Below are 17,495 nucleotides of genomic sequence, written 5' to 3' on the forward strand. Positions count from 1 at the left end.
GAATAGGTGCCTGCCTGTGTGTGGTGTATATGAGAATAAATTGGTGCCTGCCTGCCTGGGGGTCGCCGTGTGTGTGTGTGAATGAATGTGTGCATGCTTGGGGGGTGGGGAGGGAGCGGTGTGAGAATGAATGGGAGCTGCCTGGGGGTCAATGTGGGTGTAGTATTACCCAGTGTAACATTATATAATCCACAAAAATGTATGTATATATTTAAGGAAACATACATAAATTGTCGAAATACGTTTTGTTCGTCTAACCTTTAACCTCTGGTTTGCTAGTAGACTGAATTACTGTGTCGTGAAATTATGTTTGTCTAAAATGTGTTCTACATTTTGCAATTGTTGATAAATGTATACCAGTGGCCTTTTTTAGTTTGATGTGTGGTTTACAATTTTGGAGGCTCTGGAATAAGAGTATCTTCGGGCATTTTGTGTGTGTCTAAAAAGTGTGTCACTAACATGAAAAGTTTGGAAAGCTCTGCTCTAGTCTTTAGGGATTCAGTGTGTTTATCCCATGCCCCTTTACTGCTTTTGTCTTCACCATCTCCTACGGAAGGATATTCCAGGCATCCACCACCCTCTCTATGAAGAACTATTTCCAGACATTGGTTCTGAGTCATCCCCCTGGAGTTTCATATTGTGATCCCTAGTTCTACTATTTTCTTCCCAATGGAAAAGATTGAACGTTTGTGCATCATTAAAACCTTTCAGATATCTGAAGGTCTATATCATATGTCTCCTGCATCTCCTCCCTTCCAGGGTATATATATTCAGATCCTTCAGCCTCTCCTTGTAAGTCTTCCAATGTTGACCCTCACCATTTGAACAGAAGTCTTCCACAATGGAGGACTAAAAGGAAATTATTCTTTACCTGCTAATTTTTGTTCCTGTAGTACCATGGATCAGTCTAGATGGTGGGTTATGTTCCCCGTCCAGCAGATGGAGTCAGAACAAAAACTTCTGGGGGAGGTGCTATATAAGCTCACCTCCCTTGCCTCGATCCTCAGTAACTAGACTAACAAAGCCAAGAAAAAACAAGAGAAGAGACGGTGGGATCAAGTAACGAACCGCACTCAAGACAACTTAAGCCAAAAACTGTAAATGCAGTAGAACCCCAACTGGAACTTGCGAACAGAACTGTAAGAAAAAGCTCTCTGGGGCCCCAGAGAGAGCAGATAGGAGTATGAGCGAACATTCGAGCAGAGGTGTCCCACATAATTCCCCCAAAACTAGGGAGGGCGTCTGGACTGATCCATGGTACTACAGGAACGAAAATTAGCAGGTAAGGAATAATTTTCTTTTCCCTGTACATACCAGGATCAGTCCAGACGGTGGGATGTACCAAAGCTTCCCTACTATGGGTGGGCCTTAGACAGCCCTGCTCGAATGACACTGTCCCCGAAGGAACCGAAAGTTGGCGCCCGGATGTCCAGACGATAGTGTCTCCCGAATGTATGGAGCGATTTCCAAGTGGCCGCCCTGCAGATCTCCTGCAAGGACACCGAATGACACTCCGCCCAAGACGTAGCTTGAGAACGAATAGAGTGAGCCTTAACGCCCAGCGGCGGGTTCTGCCCAGCACCAAGATACGCGGTGACAATCGCTTCCTTCAGCCAACGGGCGATGGTCAGTTTGGAGGCCATACAACCCTTCTTAGGTCCCGACCAAAGTACCAACAGGTGATCCGAAAGACGAAACTCATTGGTGACCTCCAGGTAACGCATCAAACATCGCTTAACATCGAGCTTGCGAAGATCACGAGAATCCGTTGACGAGAAGGAAGGCAATTCAACCGTCTGGTTGAGGTGGAAAGTCGAAACCACCTTGGGTAGAAAAGAGGGTACCGTGCGTAAGGAGACCCCTTCGTCCGTGAACCGGAGGTATGGCTCTCTGCAGGATAGCACCTGAAGTTCGGAAATGCGACGCGCCGAGCTAATCGCTACCAGGAAGATAGTCTTGAGGGTGAGATCCTTGAGGGTGGCGGCCCGCAGAGGTTCAAAAGGTGGTCCGCTTAGAACGCGGAGTACTAGGTTGAGGTTCCAAGAGGAACAAGACGCTCATGGCGGTGGCTTCAGATGCTTTACCCCCTTAAGGAAACGCAGTATATCCGGATGAGACGAGAGCAGCACCTCGTTCCCGCTGCGAAGCAAGGCTCCCAAGGCCACCACTTGAACGTGGAGGGAGTTATAAGCTAGGCCCATATCCAGGCCAGCATGCAAGAACGAGCGAATCTGTGCCACCGAGGCGTGGGTCGGCTGAATGGTATGTGACACGCACCATGTCTCAAAGACCTTCCACACTCGAACATAGGTAACGGACGTGGACGTCTTACGTGCTCGCAGCAAGGTCGATATCACCGCCTCCGGATACCCACGACGTCTCAACTTGCGCCTCTCAAAAGCCAAGCCGCAAGACAGAAGCGATCTGCCTCCTCGAAAAATATTGGACCTTGGAGAAGATGTGGAAGATGACTGAGACGTATGGGGCCCTCCTCAGCCAGATTGAGTAGATCTGCAAACCACGGCTGTCAAGGCAACTCCGGCGCCACCAGGATTACCAGTCCCTGGTGACCCTCTATCCTCCGAAGGGCCTTGCCCACCAGGGGCCACGGAGGGAAGACATATAATAGGATCTGCCGGGGCCACAGTAACACCAGTGCATCGAATCCTTCCGCGCCGCATTCTCTTCTGTGGCTGAAGAAGCGAGGGGCCTTTGCATTGTTGGCTGTGGCCATGAGATCCATGTGGGGGAGCCCCCAATGCCATACTATCAGGCACATTGCTTCCTCCGAGAGTTCCCATTCTCCGGGATCTAAGTGCTGTCGGCTTAGGAAGTCCGCCTGCACGTTGTCCACTCCTGCAATGTGGGAGGCTGCCAGGCGTAATAAGTGGAGTTCCGCCCATTGCATCAGCTTGTCTGCTTCCAGCGAGACGTGACGGCTTCTCATGCCTCCCTGGCGATTTATGTACGCCACCGTTGTCACGTTGTCCAAGAGAATCCTGACCGCCCGATGGTGAACCAGGGGAAGGAACTCCTTCAATGCTAAGCGGACCGCTCTGATCTCCAGGCGGTTGATGAGCCACCGTGCTTGATCCGTCGTCCACAGGCCCTGAATTGATCTCGACTGACATACCGCTCCCCAGCCTGAGAGGCTGGCATCCGTGGTGACTACCACCCAGTCTGGAATCTCCAGGGATATGCCCTGGGCCAAGTGGCAAGGATCCATCCACCAGAAGAGGCTGACTTTTGCTGGCCTCGATATCGGGAGGACAGCCTGAAAATCCCGCGACACCGGCTTCCAGCAGAGAGAGTAAGCCCTTCTGGAGAGGACGCAAGTGCGCAAACGCCCACGGAACCAGATCTATAGTGGAGGCCATGGTTCCCAGGACCTGTAGGTAATCCCAAGCTGTGGGTGAAGGGAGCGCCGAGAAACGATGAATCTGATCGCGCAGTGCTTGTGCCCGCTCCGGCCTCAGGAACACCTTGCCTCCTTTGTGTCGAAATACGCACCCAGAAAATTCAACGACTGGGATGGGATGAGGTTGCTCTTGGAATAGTTGATGATCCACCCCAGGGATAGGAGCAGCTGTACCACTCTGTCGACTGCCCGATAACCCTGGGTTAGAGATTTTGCCCGAATGAGCCAGTCATCCAGATAGGGATGTACTAGAATTCCTTCCCTGCGTAAGGCAGCCACCACTACCACCATGACCTTCGTAAAGACGCGTGGAGCAGTTGCCAAACCAAAGGGGAGGGCTTGGAATTGAAAATGTCCTAATATCTTGAAGCGAAGGAAGCGTTGGTGTGCCCGGTGGATCAGGATGTGAAGGTACGCCTCCGTGAGATCCAGCGAGGCCAGGAATTCTCCTTGGTGCACTGCTGCCAGTACCGAGCGGAGGGTCTCCATCCGGAACCGCGGGACCCTGAGGAATTTGTTGACAGTCTTGAGGTCCAGGATAGGCCGGAAGGTGCCTTCCTTTTTGGGCACCACGAAATAGGTGGAATAGTGGCCCCAGCCCAGCTCGGAGGCGGAGACTGGAACTATCGCCCCCAGTAAGAGAAGGCAGTTGAGGGTCTGACGCACGGCCCTTCGCTTGTGAAAGGACCCGCATGGGGAGAAGAGGAACCTGTCCCTGGGGGCGCGTACAAAATCCAAGACGTAGCCATGTTTTAGAATATCCAAGACCCACTGATCCGACGTGATTTGGCCCCACTCTTTGTAGAAAAGTGCAATCCGGCCCCCTATCCTGGGAATCGGCTCGTGGGTCGGCCTGGCATCATTGAGCTGATTTAGAGGACGTGCTATGACCCTGTCCTTCCTTTCCAGGGCTACGCCCTCGAAAGGACCGGTTCCAGGTATGCGAGCGAGAGGACGGAGTCCGAGGAGTCTGTTGCCTCGTAGTACGAAACCGACGCTGTGTACGAAACCGGTTCCTGGTGGAGCTGAAGGATCTTGTGGAACGAGGTCGATCTTCCAGAAGTCTATGGACCGCATTCTCGCCAAGGGACTTGATGAACTGGTCCAGATCCTCCCCGAAGAGGAACCTGCCCTTAAAGGGAAGCGATCCCAGACGGGTCTTTGATGAGGCATCCGCCGAACAGTTGCGAAGCCACAGGAGTCGACCGGCCGAGACCGCAGCCACCATTGACCGGGCCAGGACCCGGAGATCACATAGAGCGTCCGCTCCATAAGCGACCACAGCCTCCAATCTATCCACCTGTTGTGCCTCCGCTGCAGGCAGATCCTGGGAGGTGAGAAGCTGTTGTACCCAGCGAAGACATGCTCTTTGTGCCAGTGAGCTGCAGATGGCTACCCGAATCCCCAGCGCTGATACCTAAAAACTCTCTTGAGATAAACTTCCAACTTTCTGTCTTGGATATCCTTCAGCGCCGTGCCGCCTGTGACTGGAATGGTGGTACGCTTCGTGACTGCTGAGACTGCGGAATCCACAGCCAGGAACTTGAGCAGCTCGAGAAACTCCTCCGGGAGGGGATAGAGCTTTTCCATCGCTCTGCTGACCTTGAGAGTGGTCTCCGGTGAATCCCACTCCATGGTAATTAATTTTAAGAAAATGGGATGAGTAGGAAAGGCCTTAGCCGGCGGATGTAGCCCCGCCAGAAGAGGATCCCCCTTCCTTGCCTTGGGATCGGGCCCTACCAGTTCCGGGGGGGGGCATTGATGTCCATTTCCTGCAGGATATGCGGGATAAGGTCGTCTAGTTCATCCGGTTGAAAGATGCGGAGAACCCGAGGGTCTTCTCCCTCCATCTGGGCCGCCAAGACGGGTCCAGGAGCAGGTTCCCCCCCCCCCCCCCCCGGAGTCGAGGGGTATCCTCGGGATGGCGCAGGAGGGTCTCGGGATGGACCCGGCATTCCCCCGGTCGGAAGGGTACTGTCCTGGGAGCGGAGCCGTGCACGCCAATTTGGAGGGAAGAGGTCCCGTGAAGAAATCCAGAGGCTGCTCCCTGCTCTGTAGTAAAGCCTTGTACATTAAGATCACAAATTCCGGGGAAAACAATGGGACCCTGGGGGGGGGAAGCAAATCGGGGCCTCCCCTTCCTGAGATGCTGGCTCCGGCTCCGAAAAAGGAGCTAAAACAGGCGGCAGGGCCAAAATCGGGGCCTCCGTGTCCTCCTCAGAAATGCTGGCATCAGAGTCTGAAAACAAGATGGCCGCCGTTCCCGCACTCAGCGGGAACGGGGCCTGCTGCTTCCTAGACACGCGGTCCTGACCGCGGGCTCCTGCGGCGTCCCCCTGTTGTGAGCTGTCCTCCCCGCCGAGGATGCAGCTCGTGCAGAGCCCCTCCCGCGAAAACCGGCCCCCCCCAGCCGGCCGCATGACGAGCAGGCCGCCGGTCGCGGCATATCGAGTCCAAGGGGGAGGGGCGAGCAAGCGCGGCGAAATCTTCGGCGCCCGGTAGCAGCACTTCACGGACCGCCCTGAGACCCCTACCGACCCGGACAGCAAAAGGGACCGCCAGGGAATCGGACCTCCCGGCGAACAACGGCCCCGGGAATGGCACATCGCGGGGCCGCGGGTCGGCAACGACTGGGAGGAGGGGGGGAGAGGTTAGCTCCACTAACGTGCACCCCGGCGGTCAGGCGCAATGGAAGAGGGCAAACCTGGTGACAAAGGATAAAAAACACACACTTACCCCCCAACAGCCTTAAGGCAGAAAGACAGAAGGAAATAGGACAGGAAAAACAGGCCTGTCAGCAAGCGCCTGGGATGGGGAGCCAAAGCAGTGACTCTCCTAGGCCTATGGCTATCCCCCCTTCCTATGGAAATCTTACTTCCTATATTTTTTTTTCTTTTTAACTTGATCCCTCAGCAAAGCAAACAGAATAAGAGCCTAGAAAATCCTAAGCTACTGTGCTGGGGACTGGACAGTCCCCTGCTCACATCTGCTGGAGTCAGAAAGATACTGAGGATTGAGGCAAGGGAGGTGAGCTTATATAGCACCTCCCCCAGAAGTTTTTGTTCTGACTCCATCTGCTGGACGGGGGACATAATCCACCATCTGGACTGATCCTGGTACGTGCAGGAAACAGGCACTGGATCAGACACATTTGGAACATTATTTAATGTATTTTATTATGTAAGTATAAGGATTAATTAATTTCAATAATAAATCATTTGAAAAAGATACAGTAGATACCATGTGCTGTGTCAGGTCTTAAAGCTCTTAGCCACCCAGTATATCTTTGGGTAATTGCCAGGTTTGGGTAATAGTGTTTGGGTAATTGCCAGGTTCTTGTGGCCTGGTTTTGGCCTCTGTTGGAAACAGGATGCTGGGCTTGATGGACCCTTGGTCTGACCCAGCATGACAATTTCTTATGTTCTTTCTAGAAGTGTGTATCTCAAACTTTATAATACACAATCACTCAAACCCTCTGGCCATCCCATTTTAAATTTAACCAATAATCAGAAAGAATTACAAGAATTCCTGAGTCTTAAAGTAGATCTCTACTTTATGTACCTGCTTTGGCTCTATATTTTACAGTTTATATCATCTTAATTTACTAGACAAATCTTTTTGTACTCTTGGTACAATGAAAATGTCTTTAAAACCTCAAATTTTCTTTCTCTTTATATTGTAAAAGACTCACTCTCTCCTGGAAGAAAAATAAATTAAAATACAAAAGGATGGCATTTCTCAGTGCTGATAGGGTATACAGTGGAATTTTTACATGGTGGTATAAGAAGTTTGAATGTCACTAAACATACCTGTTAAGAGTTCCTGCATGATGACACAAAAACTGTAAATATCTGCTTTGACAGTAACATCCTTTCCAAAAACCACTTCAGGCGCAGACCAGTTATAAAAGTATGTAGGAATAGGGAAACTGTTGCGATTATTATATGCCACTCCATCTTTGCTGCAAGGTAATCATATAGCTACAATTATATACAAAAGAAAAATAAACTTTATATACATAGTAGATGACAGTAGAAAAAGTACAATTTCCCCAGCTAGTCCTGTCCGTCTTTTGCACCTTCTTGGAATGCAATCTGAGTTTGCTGTCCATTTCTTCTAGTATGTCCTGTGCAAAAGAGCATTCCCAGAATAGGTTCTCTGTGAGCTCCAAGCTCACCCCCTCCCCTTAGACAATACTGCACATTGCTGTGGCCTGTCACATACATGTCTCTGTATGGGTAAGCACTGTGGCCAGCACCCAGCCCTGTCCTATCCCATGTGAGTCTTCATGGTAGTGGCTACAAACCCATTTAATTTATGCAAACACTTATCTCCTGTCTCTTCAGGTTTCCCTAATTTGTCTCTGCTATTTCCCTCTCCCTCTGGGGTTAAGGCAACTGCTTTATACAAGTGTTAATCTCTCAGGCTGCTGAAGAGTAATTATGTAAAAAGGCTTCCACCCAGCCCAGGCATTCCTGAACTTTGAAAGGGCTAAGAGGGAAGATAAATAATTACCTCCAAAAGTAAACAAAGACTTTGCTGGTTTCAAACTTTTTGGATAGCAGGGCTGAATTAGGCATGCTGTTATGGGAGCTGTCTTCAGGTCCCGGGAGGCGGAGCTTCCCCAAGCAGAGGTCAAAGCTTTCTCCCTCTGCGGCTGCACTTGGGTTCCTGCGCAGGAAAGTAACAGATTCTCCTCAGTCTGTTTTTTTCCGCACGCAGGATCGCACGCGGAGCTTCTGGTCTCCTCAGAAGAATTTTTCTTTTTTCAAAAAGATGTCTAAAAAACAGAGCGGGCAACCGGGGTTCAAGCCCTGCGTATGTGGCAAAATCATGTCCATAACAGATGGACATGATTTATGCTACAGGTGCTTAGGTCCAGACCATATCCAGGGTGACTGCCAACACTGTGGGAAGATGTTGCCAAGGGCCCAGAGACAACGAGCCCAGAAAATCCGGGATTTAAAATCGGTAAGAGAGGGCTCTTACGTCCCCCCCCCCCCCATCCGATACTCACTCGTCACCGGGACCGGCAAAGAGACAGGCTCCATCGATAAAATGAGCGGCCCTCGGTGGAACCTACAATCTCCAGGCCTGGAGAAAGGGTAAGATCCACCAGAAAAGAGAAAGAAGCCCGTTCCAAAATCACGGCACAGGGCAGAGAGTTGACTCCAAGCCCCTCGGCGCACAGGGGAGACAAGTTAACTCCAATATCTGCGCCGAGACAGTCGACGTCAAAAATGGCCGAAGCAGCATCGGGAGCATCGGCAAAAGAGGTGTGGACGCACTCGGCGTAGAAACCGGGATCCTCGACTCCGACTCACAAATCGACGCAACATACCATCTTGAAGCCGACGCATGGAGTGTTGCGACCAACGCATAAAGAGTCTACGTCGATGCGGAAGTCGAGAACGACGCAAGAGGAGTCAAGATTGACGCATGGAGCCCCCAAATCGACGCGTCTTGTGTCGAGACCGACGCATTCGACGTCGACATCGACGCAAGTTATGTCAGTGGACACACATGGGACACCTCAGTTGACTCTTTCGACGCAACATACACTTGACTCATAAGAGGAAGCATGCGACGCAGACAATATCTGCACCGGCGCAAAGCAACCTGAAGACTCCACAAAGTCCATCGGAATCATCAGAACTGGATTCTAAAGGTAAAAGGCATCATATTTCCCATAAACACAGAGAGACAACGAAGCCGCTTGTTGATAAATGGACTCGGCCTTTTTATTTATAGAGTCCCATTTCATCAGCAGCAAGACGGACTGACATATCAAGCTCGTCATCAGAGGGGGAAGTGATACATTTGTCACCCTCAACTAGGTCTTCTCGGAGTCAATCTGACAGTTCATTTAGATCTTGCTCCCATTCCTCACACCACCAACAACCAATCCTTCTAGAGGAAACAGAGACGATTCACCTGCAAGCCAACAAAATACCCTCGCAGGTACCAATTCTTCCTCCTAATCGTCCGGTCATGCCACCTTCGACAAGGGAATTCTTTGTTCAGTTGTCTCAAGCACTATCAGGATTTTTTGATACCCTGCAGACAAAATCTCCACGGCCTACAAAACAACCGTCTCCAACTCCCTCAAGGTCTCCTGTTTCACGTAACTCTCCTATACCTATTGACGTCCCCGATTCACCACGGGACATGGACTCACCATCTTCCTCACCGTCCTCCTCTACGGGGTTTCCATCTGACCCGCCAGATCAACCTCAGGAGCCATACTCACCTCCTGAAGACCTTTCTTATCCCAAGTTTTTAGATAAGATGGGAGCAATTCTACATCTAGAGACCCAAAAAACCCCTGATCCCAGAGCAGAAACGTTTGGTCTCCTAAAAATTTTTGATGCTCCAAACGAACCAACCTCACTTTCTCCACAACCAGTTCTTGACAAAGTAAGGGAGAAATCTTGGGAAAGCCCTTTTTCCATACCAGCCGTGGCCAGAAAAACAGATCTCAAATACAAGATGCAGAAAACATCTTGTTATTCAACACCACAACTCCCACACACAGCTATCGTGGTAGAGTTGGTGATGTAGCCAAAATTACATACATCTGCCCCACCTGGTCGCGATAATAAGTGCTTGGATGACTTCACAAAAAAGATATATCAGAATGCCATGCTCATGGGTAGATTATAGCTCCACCAATTCTATATGGTGTAATACCTTTATGAGTGCATCCAAGCTACCAAGGGCATGCTGGTCTCCGCAGTAGACTCTGTACCACATCCTCTTAAAGACATGGAGGAGTGTACCAGGCATTTGCTCTGTTCCATTTACGAAGGCTTCGAGACTACATCAAGGGCCTCCGCTACGGCGATCGCAGCCAGACGTATGGCATGGCTTAAAGCCAGCGCCATACGGGAAGATCTTCATGAAAGACTAGCTAATCTTCCCTGCATGGATGACAACCTTTTTGGAGACCGTTTTCAAGAAACGGTAACGAAATTAAAGGATCAAGCGGTTGCTGTTCAATCTCTTACGGGTCCATCTTAATACTCAGTCTCACGGCGCACGTTTGGTCCCTGATGTCGGCTTCAATACCCACGCCAACCACATAGATCTTATTAACCATTCAGGGCCACTACATACCAACTGTACCAGCGCCCTCAACAACAGCAACAACAGTTGAGCAGAAGAGGGAAACCAAGAGCTCAACGTACACAATCTTAACAATCAGAAACAGCAGCAAAAACTTCACAGTCTTTTTAAGTTTTCTGCCACCACCTCCACATCAAACGCCCCCGGGAAGAATTACGGCTCATTTTCAGGCATGGACAGAGATAACATCAGATCGCTGGGTCCTGGACATTGTACAAAGGGGTTACCTATTACAATTCCTAACAACCCTCTTAATGCCTCATCTTCTGGAACAGACAAACAAGATGTCTCATCCCCAACTCGAACAAGAGATCATCTCGCTCAAACAACAGGGAGCGATCCGTCATATGTTGCAAACAACCCACATAAAAAGGTTTTACTCTCCAAATTTCCTCATTCCAAAGAAATCCGGTGGCCTTCGCCCGATCTTAGATCTTCGCGAGCTCAACAAATGTCTCAGCAAAGAGAAATTCAAAATGGTATCCCTCAAATCAATTCTGCCTCTCCTTCAGAGGAACGACTGGATGTGCTCAATAGATTTGAAGGATGCATACACTCACATTCCTATCCATCCATCTTCCTGGAAATACCTATGCTTCCAATACAAGAAGCAGAGATATCAGTATAAAGTTCTTCCTTTTGGCAGCCCCCATAGTTTTCACCAAATGCATGGTGGTGGCGGTGGCACATCTCAGAAAGAAAGGCACGTGTATCTTTCCATACCTGGATGACTGGCTTATAGTAGCCTCGACCCCTGCTATATTAATAGATCACCTTCGCCAGATAATCGAATGCCTAGACAAATTGGGCCTAGTAATAAATTTTCAGAAGTCAATGTTGAATCCCATACAGATTCTACAATTTATAGGAGCGTGGCTGGAAACTATTCGCTGCAGAGCGTTCCTTCCAGAAGACAGAAAACAAGAGATGACACGACTTCTTCGCGACCTGATCACTTTGCACAAGCTGACAGAGCGACATATACTCAGAATTTTGGGACATATGGAGGTGGCCATATTTACTGTTCCAAATACCAGACTACACATGCGTCAATGGAAGCAACATGTCCAACCGTTAACGAAACGCCTCTTCCTCATCTCCGAGATGACGAAGGACGCAAACTGGTTGCTCAACGACTCCATTCTCTCCAAGGGAATGCTGTTCAGCCTTCCCCCACACAATGCAGTCCTCACCACAGATGCCTCTCGCAAAGGATGGAGAGCACATCTGGACCTCTTAGAAATGCAAGGTCTGTGGTCTCCACAAGAACAGAACTTACAAATAAACCTACTGGAACTCAGAGCGATCCAACTTGCTCTGAAAATGTTTCAAACTCACCTAAGAGGCTGATGACTGATGATCTACACGGACAATCAAGTAGCCATGTATTACATAAACAAACAAGGAGGGTCCGGTTCATGGTCCCTCTGCAAGGAAGCTCTCCAGATATTTCAACACGCACATCAACATTCAATTCATCTACAGGCAACTTACCTTCCCGGAGTGATGAACACCAGGGCAGACAGGCTGAGACGAATATTCCATCCACACGAGTGGTCTCTCAATCGGGACATAGCTCAGAACATATTCAATATATGGGGAATCCCCACGATGGATCTATTTGCCACAGAAGAAAACACGCAAGTCCCTCACTTTTGCTTGGTATGGCCCAGCAAAATAAGAACAGCACAGGACGCATTTCTGACAAGTTGGACAGAACGATTGATGTATGCATTTCCTCCCATTCCTCTTATCACAAGGACGATACAAAAGTGTATTGCGGATTCAGCTCAACTCATTCTTGTAGCTCCGGCCTGGCCCAGACAACCATGGTACAGCTACCTATTACAACTCTCCATCGAAGACCCGATAACCTTACCAGACAGACCGGATCTTCTCTTACAACAGGAGGAAACTCTCCTTCACCCGCTTCATTCGTCCCTTCGTTTAACAGCCTGGAGATTGAACGGTTCCTTTTATCAGAACAAGGAATTTCAATTGCAGCACAGGATGTGATATTACAATCCAGAAAGCCATCAACCAGAAGAAATTACAGTTTTAAATGGAAACGTTACTCATCCTGGTGCACATCTAAGGACATTTCACCTATAGACTGTTCACTGGAGTTGCTCCTAGATTACCTTCACTCCCTCTATACATCGGGGTTAGCGACGGCATCAATTAGGGTACATCTTAGTGCCATAGCAGCATATCACCGACCGCTAAACGGTCAATCGATCTCCACGCATTCTTTACTATCTCGTTTCCTGAAAGGGCTTCTTCATAGTCGACCACCAGTCGCAAAACCACCTGTGCCTTGGAACCTAAATGCAGTTTTTTAACAACTCATGCATTCTCCATTTGAACCTATGCACTCTTCTCACATAAAATATCTCACATGGAAGGTAGTTTTCCTGGTGGCAGTAACATCAGCTCACCGAGTTAGTGAACTACAAGCCTTGGTTCATTACCCACCGAACCTGCAGTTTTATCACCACAAAGCAGTACTCCGCACACATCCCACTTTTCTTCCAAAAGTAGTCTCACAGTTCCATTTGAATCAAACAATAGAACTGCCCACATTTTTTCCCAAACCGCATCAAAATGATAGAGAACGCTTACTTCATTCATTGGACTGCAAGAGAGCTCTTGCCTATTATAAAGAGAGAACACGATCGGATACCCGTGCTTCACAGTTGTTTTTAGCTTTCAATCAAACTTCCCCGGTCTTCCAGTAACAAAAAGGACTATATCCAGCTGGATTATCTAATGTTTTCAATTCTGCTACAAAAAGCAAAATTTACTGCTAACCTCTCACCCAAACGCTCACAAAGTACGAGCGGTGGCTTCCTCAATTGCACATCTACGTCAAGTCCAACCTGTGGACAATTGCAAAGCAGCTACATGGTCTTCATTACACACATTCACATCCCATTACTGTCTAGACCAACAGTCAAGTGGGGACGCCACACTGGGAAGAGGAATCCTCACATCATTAACGACAGAACTTCATCGACAACCACCACATTCCGATCACGCTTAACAGACAAATTACTAACAGAGCGTGATCGACAGCTTGGGACTACCATAACAGCATGGCTAATTCAGCCCTGCTATTGACAGAAAAAAGCAAGTTTGCTTACCGTAAACGGTGTTTCCGTAGATAGCAGGATGAATTAGCCATGCTGACCCACCCTCCTCCCTGATTATTTATTTATTTATTTTTTAACTTTTATATACCGACATTCTTGCATTAAATGCAAATCATGCCGGTTTACAGTGAAACAGAAAAAGCAGGAAAAAATTCCTTACATTGATTAGTCGACCTTTCAAAGATAACACAAGCTTAATTACAGACTGAGGAGAATCTGTTACTTTCCTGCGCGGGAAACCACATGCAGCCGCAGAGGGAGAAAGCTCTGACCTCTGCTTGGGGAAGCTCCGCCTCCCAGGACCTGAAGACAGCTCCCATAACAGCATGGATAATTCATCCTGCTATCTACGGAAACACCGTTTATGGTAAGCAAACTTGCTTTTACACTCTAAACCAAGGGTAGTGGTGTTTCCCAATGTCTCCAGACCCTCTAACCCCTGCATCTTTAAGGAGCTGGCTTGGATAGAACATGAGCCTGCTGTTAGAAGGGCCTGAACAAAAAGTGTGTGTGTGTGGGGAGGGCACAGGCTCTCAGAGGAACATCCATAGCTACGCCTCTGGTATGTAGGGAGGGTCCAGAGATCTGACTTATCCTACAAACAGGAACTCTTGTGTGTTCCTTGAAATTGCTCATCTGGGAGATTCTGATGCAGTTGCAGATAAAGAAGCATCAGTCTATGGTGACATCATCAGGGATTCTCTTTCCTCCTTTTACGTTCCTTATATAAAACACTACTTTTTGCTCAATCCATCTGGGAGTTCCAGGTGAAGGCAAAGACTGTCATAGTGATGGCTCTGGCTGATGCTACTGGGGGATGCCATGTCTAGGCTACATAGTGGAGCACAGAGACAGCCTCATTCTTGAGCACCAGGACCATTCCCTTGAAGGACAATTTTCTCTATTTCCACTGTCCCAGTTTCAGGTTCACTTTGTCAAGTCTCTCCTCCCAACACTTCCGAGCCAAACAAAGCCCCATGATCTGATGGGGAAGAGAAGAGGGTCAATGGCTGTGCTCCACCCTCCACGGTCTCCAATTTTCCTCAGTTTATGTGACCCCGAAGATCTTCCAAAATCCTCGAATGTATCTGCTAGTATCCTCACTGATGTATGGTCTGTACATAAACCATTTACATTCCAGTCTGCAAAATATACTACTAAAATATTTCTACTAAAATATATTTAATTTAGAGATTAAACTGTTTTTCCAAGCTTGATAAACAATTCAACACAGAAGTACCATGCAACGAGAAACAAAATCATGTAATGTTGCAAATCGATAAACAGCTTAAAACATAGCTATCAATATAACTATAACCTAACAATGCCATCTAAAACCTCAATCATATAAAACCAATACCAACTAAAATAATAAAACAAAAAATAACCTAAACCTAAATAATTACATCTTAAGTTAATAGTACCCCAAAACATTAAGATATCTGAGTAAATAAAAAGGTCTTAAGACCTTTACAGAAACACTGGTAGCACTTCAGATCTCAAGTCAAAAGATGAAATTTAATCTTACCGAATAATTTCCTTTCCTTGAGTCCAAACAGATCAGACCAGACAAGTGTGTTTATGCTTCCCTATCAGTAGATAGTGATAGAGAACAGGTTTGCTGCTTCTGTCTTCCAGTATTCACCATAATAAGCTAAAAGACACAAAAATACAACTATTCCCTACCCCCTTCAAACAGGAAGCTTATCAGGAAATAGAGGATTTTATTCAGAAGCATTTAGACAGATAACTCAGAAGTTATCTGGCTAAATGATTATTAGGGCACATATCCAGCTTTATTTTAGCTGGATATCTTATTATCAGGCTAAAATTTAGCTAGATAAATTAAGGGCATTCCGGGAAGGAGTTACGTTAGCCGGCTAAGTTATCCAGCTACCTCCAATACTCAAATGACGATCATCCATAATGCAGTACACAACACGGACAACTCCTCAATTAGTAAAATGTTCCATCCGCACAAACCTCAACGGAAGACCAGAACTGCCGGCAAACTACTACTTGACGTACCCGCATACCCCACGGCGAAGCTTACTAATACCAGAAATAGAGCTCTCTCCATAGCGGGGCCAAACCTATGGAATGCCCTACCACACTACCTCACCTCAATCAGCGAAAGCAAATCATTCAAAAAAGAACTGAAAACTTGGATCTTCAGCCAGACTTTCAGTGATGGCATAGACTAATTACAATCGTGATGCCATAGGCCACCCCCTCTTCTCCTTACCTCTCTTTTCCTTTGTCTTTACCCCCATCTCCTCCTCTTGCCTCCTACCCCGTGCCTCCTACCCCCTGCCTCCTACCCCATGCCCACCCCTTGCCTCCTACCCCTTCTCCTCCCTCCTCCCCCTACCCCTTCTCCTCCCTGCCTCCTTCAAAATATGTTACCTATCTAATACATATTTGTACATTGAGCCTTAGTTATTATCTACCTTCCTTGTTCCACTATCGTTCCCGTTAATTGGTTTCAGTTATAACCTGTTACATGACCTGTTATATGCAAAAATTTGTGTTATACGACATGTTCTATGTATAATTGTTTCGTTCCAATGTAAACCGGGGTGAAGGCTTTCGCTAAACCTCGGTATATAAAAAGCTCCAAATAAATAAATAAATAAATAAATGCACTATTGAATATATTCCCAAATTTAGCTGGATACGTTTTGTTGGACATTATTGGTTATGTGATGGAATAGGCTTCCTCAAACTCCCCACATGCTTTGATTTTTGTGTATTAGTTACGTTTAACTATTTTTCCAGAGTTATTTCACTATTGCACCCTACCTACCCTTTAACCAAAAATAGGTTAGATGCACTTAGTTACACTTCATGGTTACCCTTCGCTCAGCCTGCAGTAGCTGCTGAATTAGGTATGGCTATTAGACGATTACAATCTGTGTTACATGTAGTGACACATGAGCTAGGAATTGCTTTAAGAGCTTTACAGCAAACTGTTGATGAACTTACCATAGTTTCTACATATAATCGACATGGCTTAGATTATATGCTTGCTGCTCAAAGTGACTTATGCACTGTGTTAAATAGTTCAGAATGTTATACAGTTGTGGTAATTCATTTTGACATTGTATGCAACGCTATGCAAAAGATACAAGATTTGGCTAGACTTCAAGTTAGTGATTTTAAAGGAGGGTTGTCTATATCTTGGTGGGATTCTCTCTCTTCCTGGTTCTCTAGTTTGGCCATTCATCTGCAAGGCCTAGTCGGCTTTGCTATTGGATTCCTTGCCTTATGCCTACTGTTATGTTTCTGTCTCCCGTGCATTTGCTCATGCCTGCAACAATTTCGACCTCAGATGCTTTCCACTTCTGAGATTATGGTCTCTCAGAATAACTTTGTGTCTACTCTATACGCTGAACCACGTATTCTTGAAACTGAATCCCTTATGTAAAACCGATGGTAAGAATAGTATACTGGGCTATGACGGGTAAGATCAGGGTCTCCTATCACTAGGACAGGTGATGCTTGGCAACCTAAGACAGCCGGATACGAGCCATCAGGTATGAAGAATTATTAGCTATAATTCTTCAAGAGGGGAATGAAGATAGACTGGATTAAATAATAAATAATAAAAAGACTAATTCAGCAAAAATGGAGCACAAGTGAAAAACAGGCATTTCTGTGAGAAATATGAGCAGCCCAAGGCCAAGAAGCCAGTGAACAGAAAAAGTATAACTCAGATAAGACACTTGGCAACCTTTAACATTAGCCATAGTTTTAGAGAAGGTTCAGTATTTTTCCATCTCTTATATGGAAGTCCCGGA

At 47.3% G+C, this 17,495-nt stretch overlaps 1 protein-coding gene across 6 annotated transcripts in view; it reads right to left on the reverse strand.

The window, feature by feature from the left end:
• Positions 1 to 17,495, reverse strand: part of TEX14 (testis expressed 14, intercellular bridge forming factor) — a 608,800-nt gene that overhangs the window by 426,645 nt on the left and 164,660 nt on the right. For all 6 annotated transcript variants that reach the window (XR_003858113.1, XR_003858112.1, XR_003858111.1 and 3 more), the window contains exon 11: positions 7,228 to 7,379. Coding sequence is in view for 3 of the 6 variants with exons in the window: in XM_029611460.1 (XP_029467320.1) it covers positions 7,228 to 7,379 (152 nt within the window). In the remaining 3 variants the exon portion in view is untranslated. The remainder of the gene's footprint in view (positions 1 to 7,227; positions 7,380 to 17,495) is intronic.

The sequence above is a fragment of the Rhinatrema bivittatum genome, chromosome 8 (genome assembly GCF_901001135.1).
Source record: "Rhinatrema bivittatum chromosome 8, aRhiBiv1.1, whole genome shotgun sequence".
NCBI classification, from domain to species: domain Eukaryota; kingdom Metazoa; phylum Chordata; class Amphibia; order Gymnophiona; family Rhinatrematidae; genus Rhinatrema; species Rhinatrema bivittatum.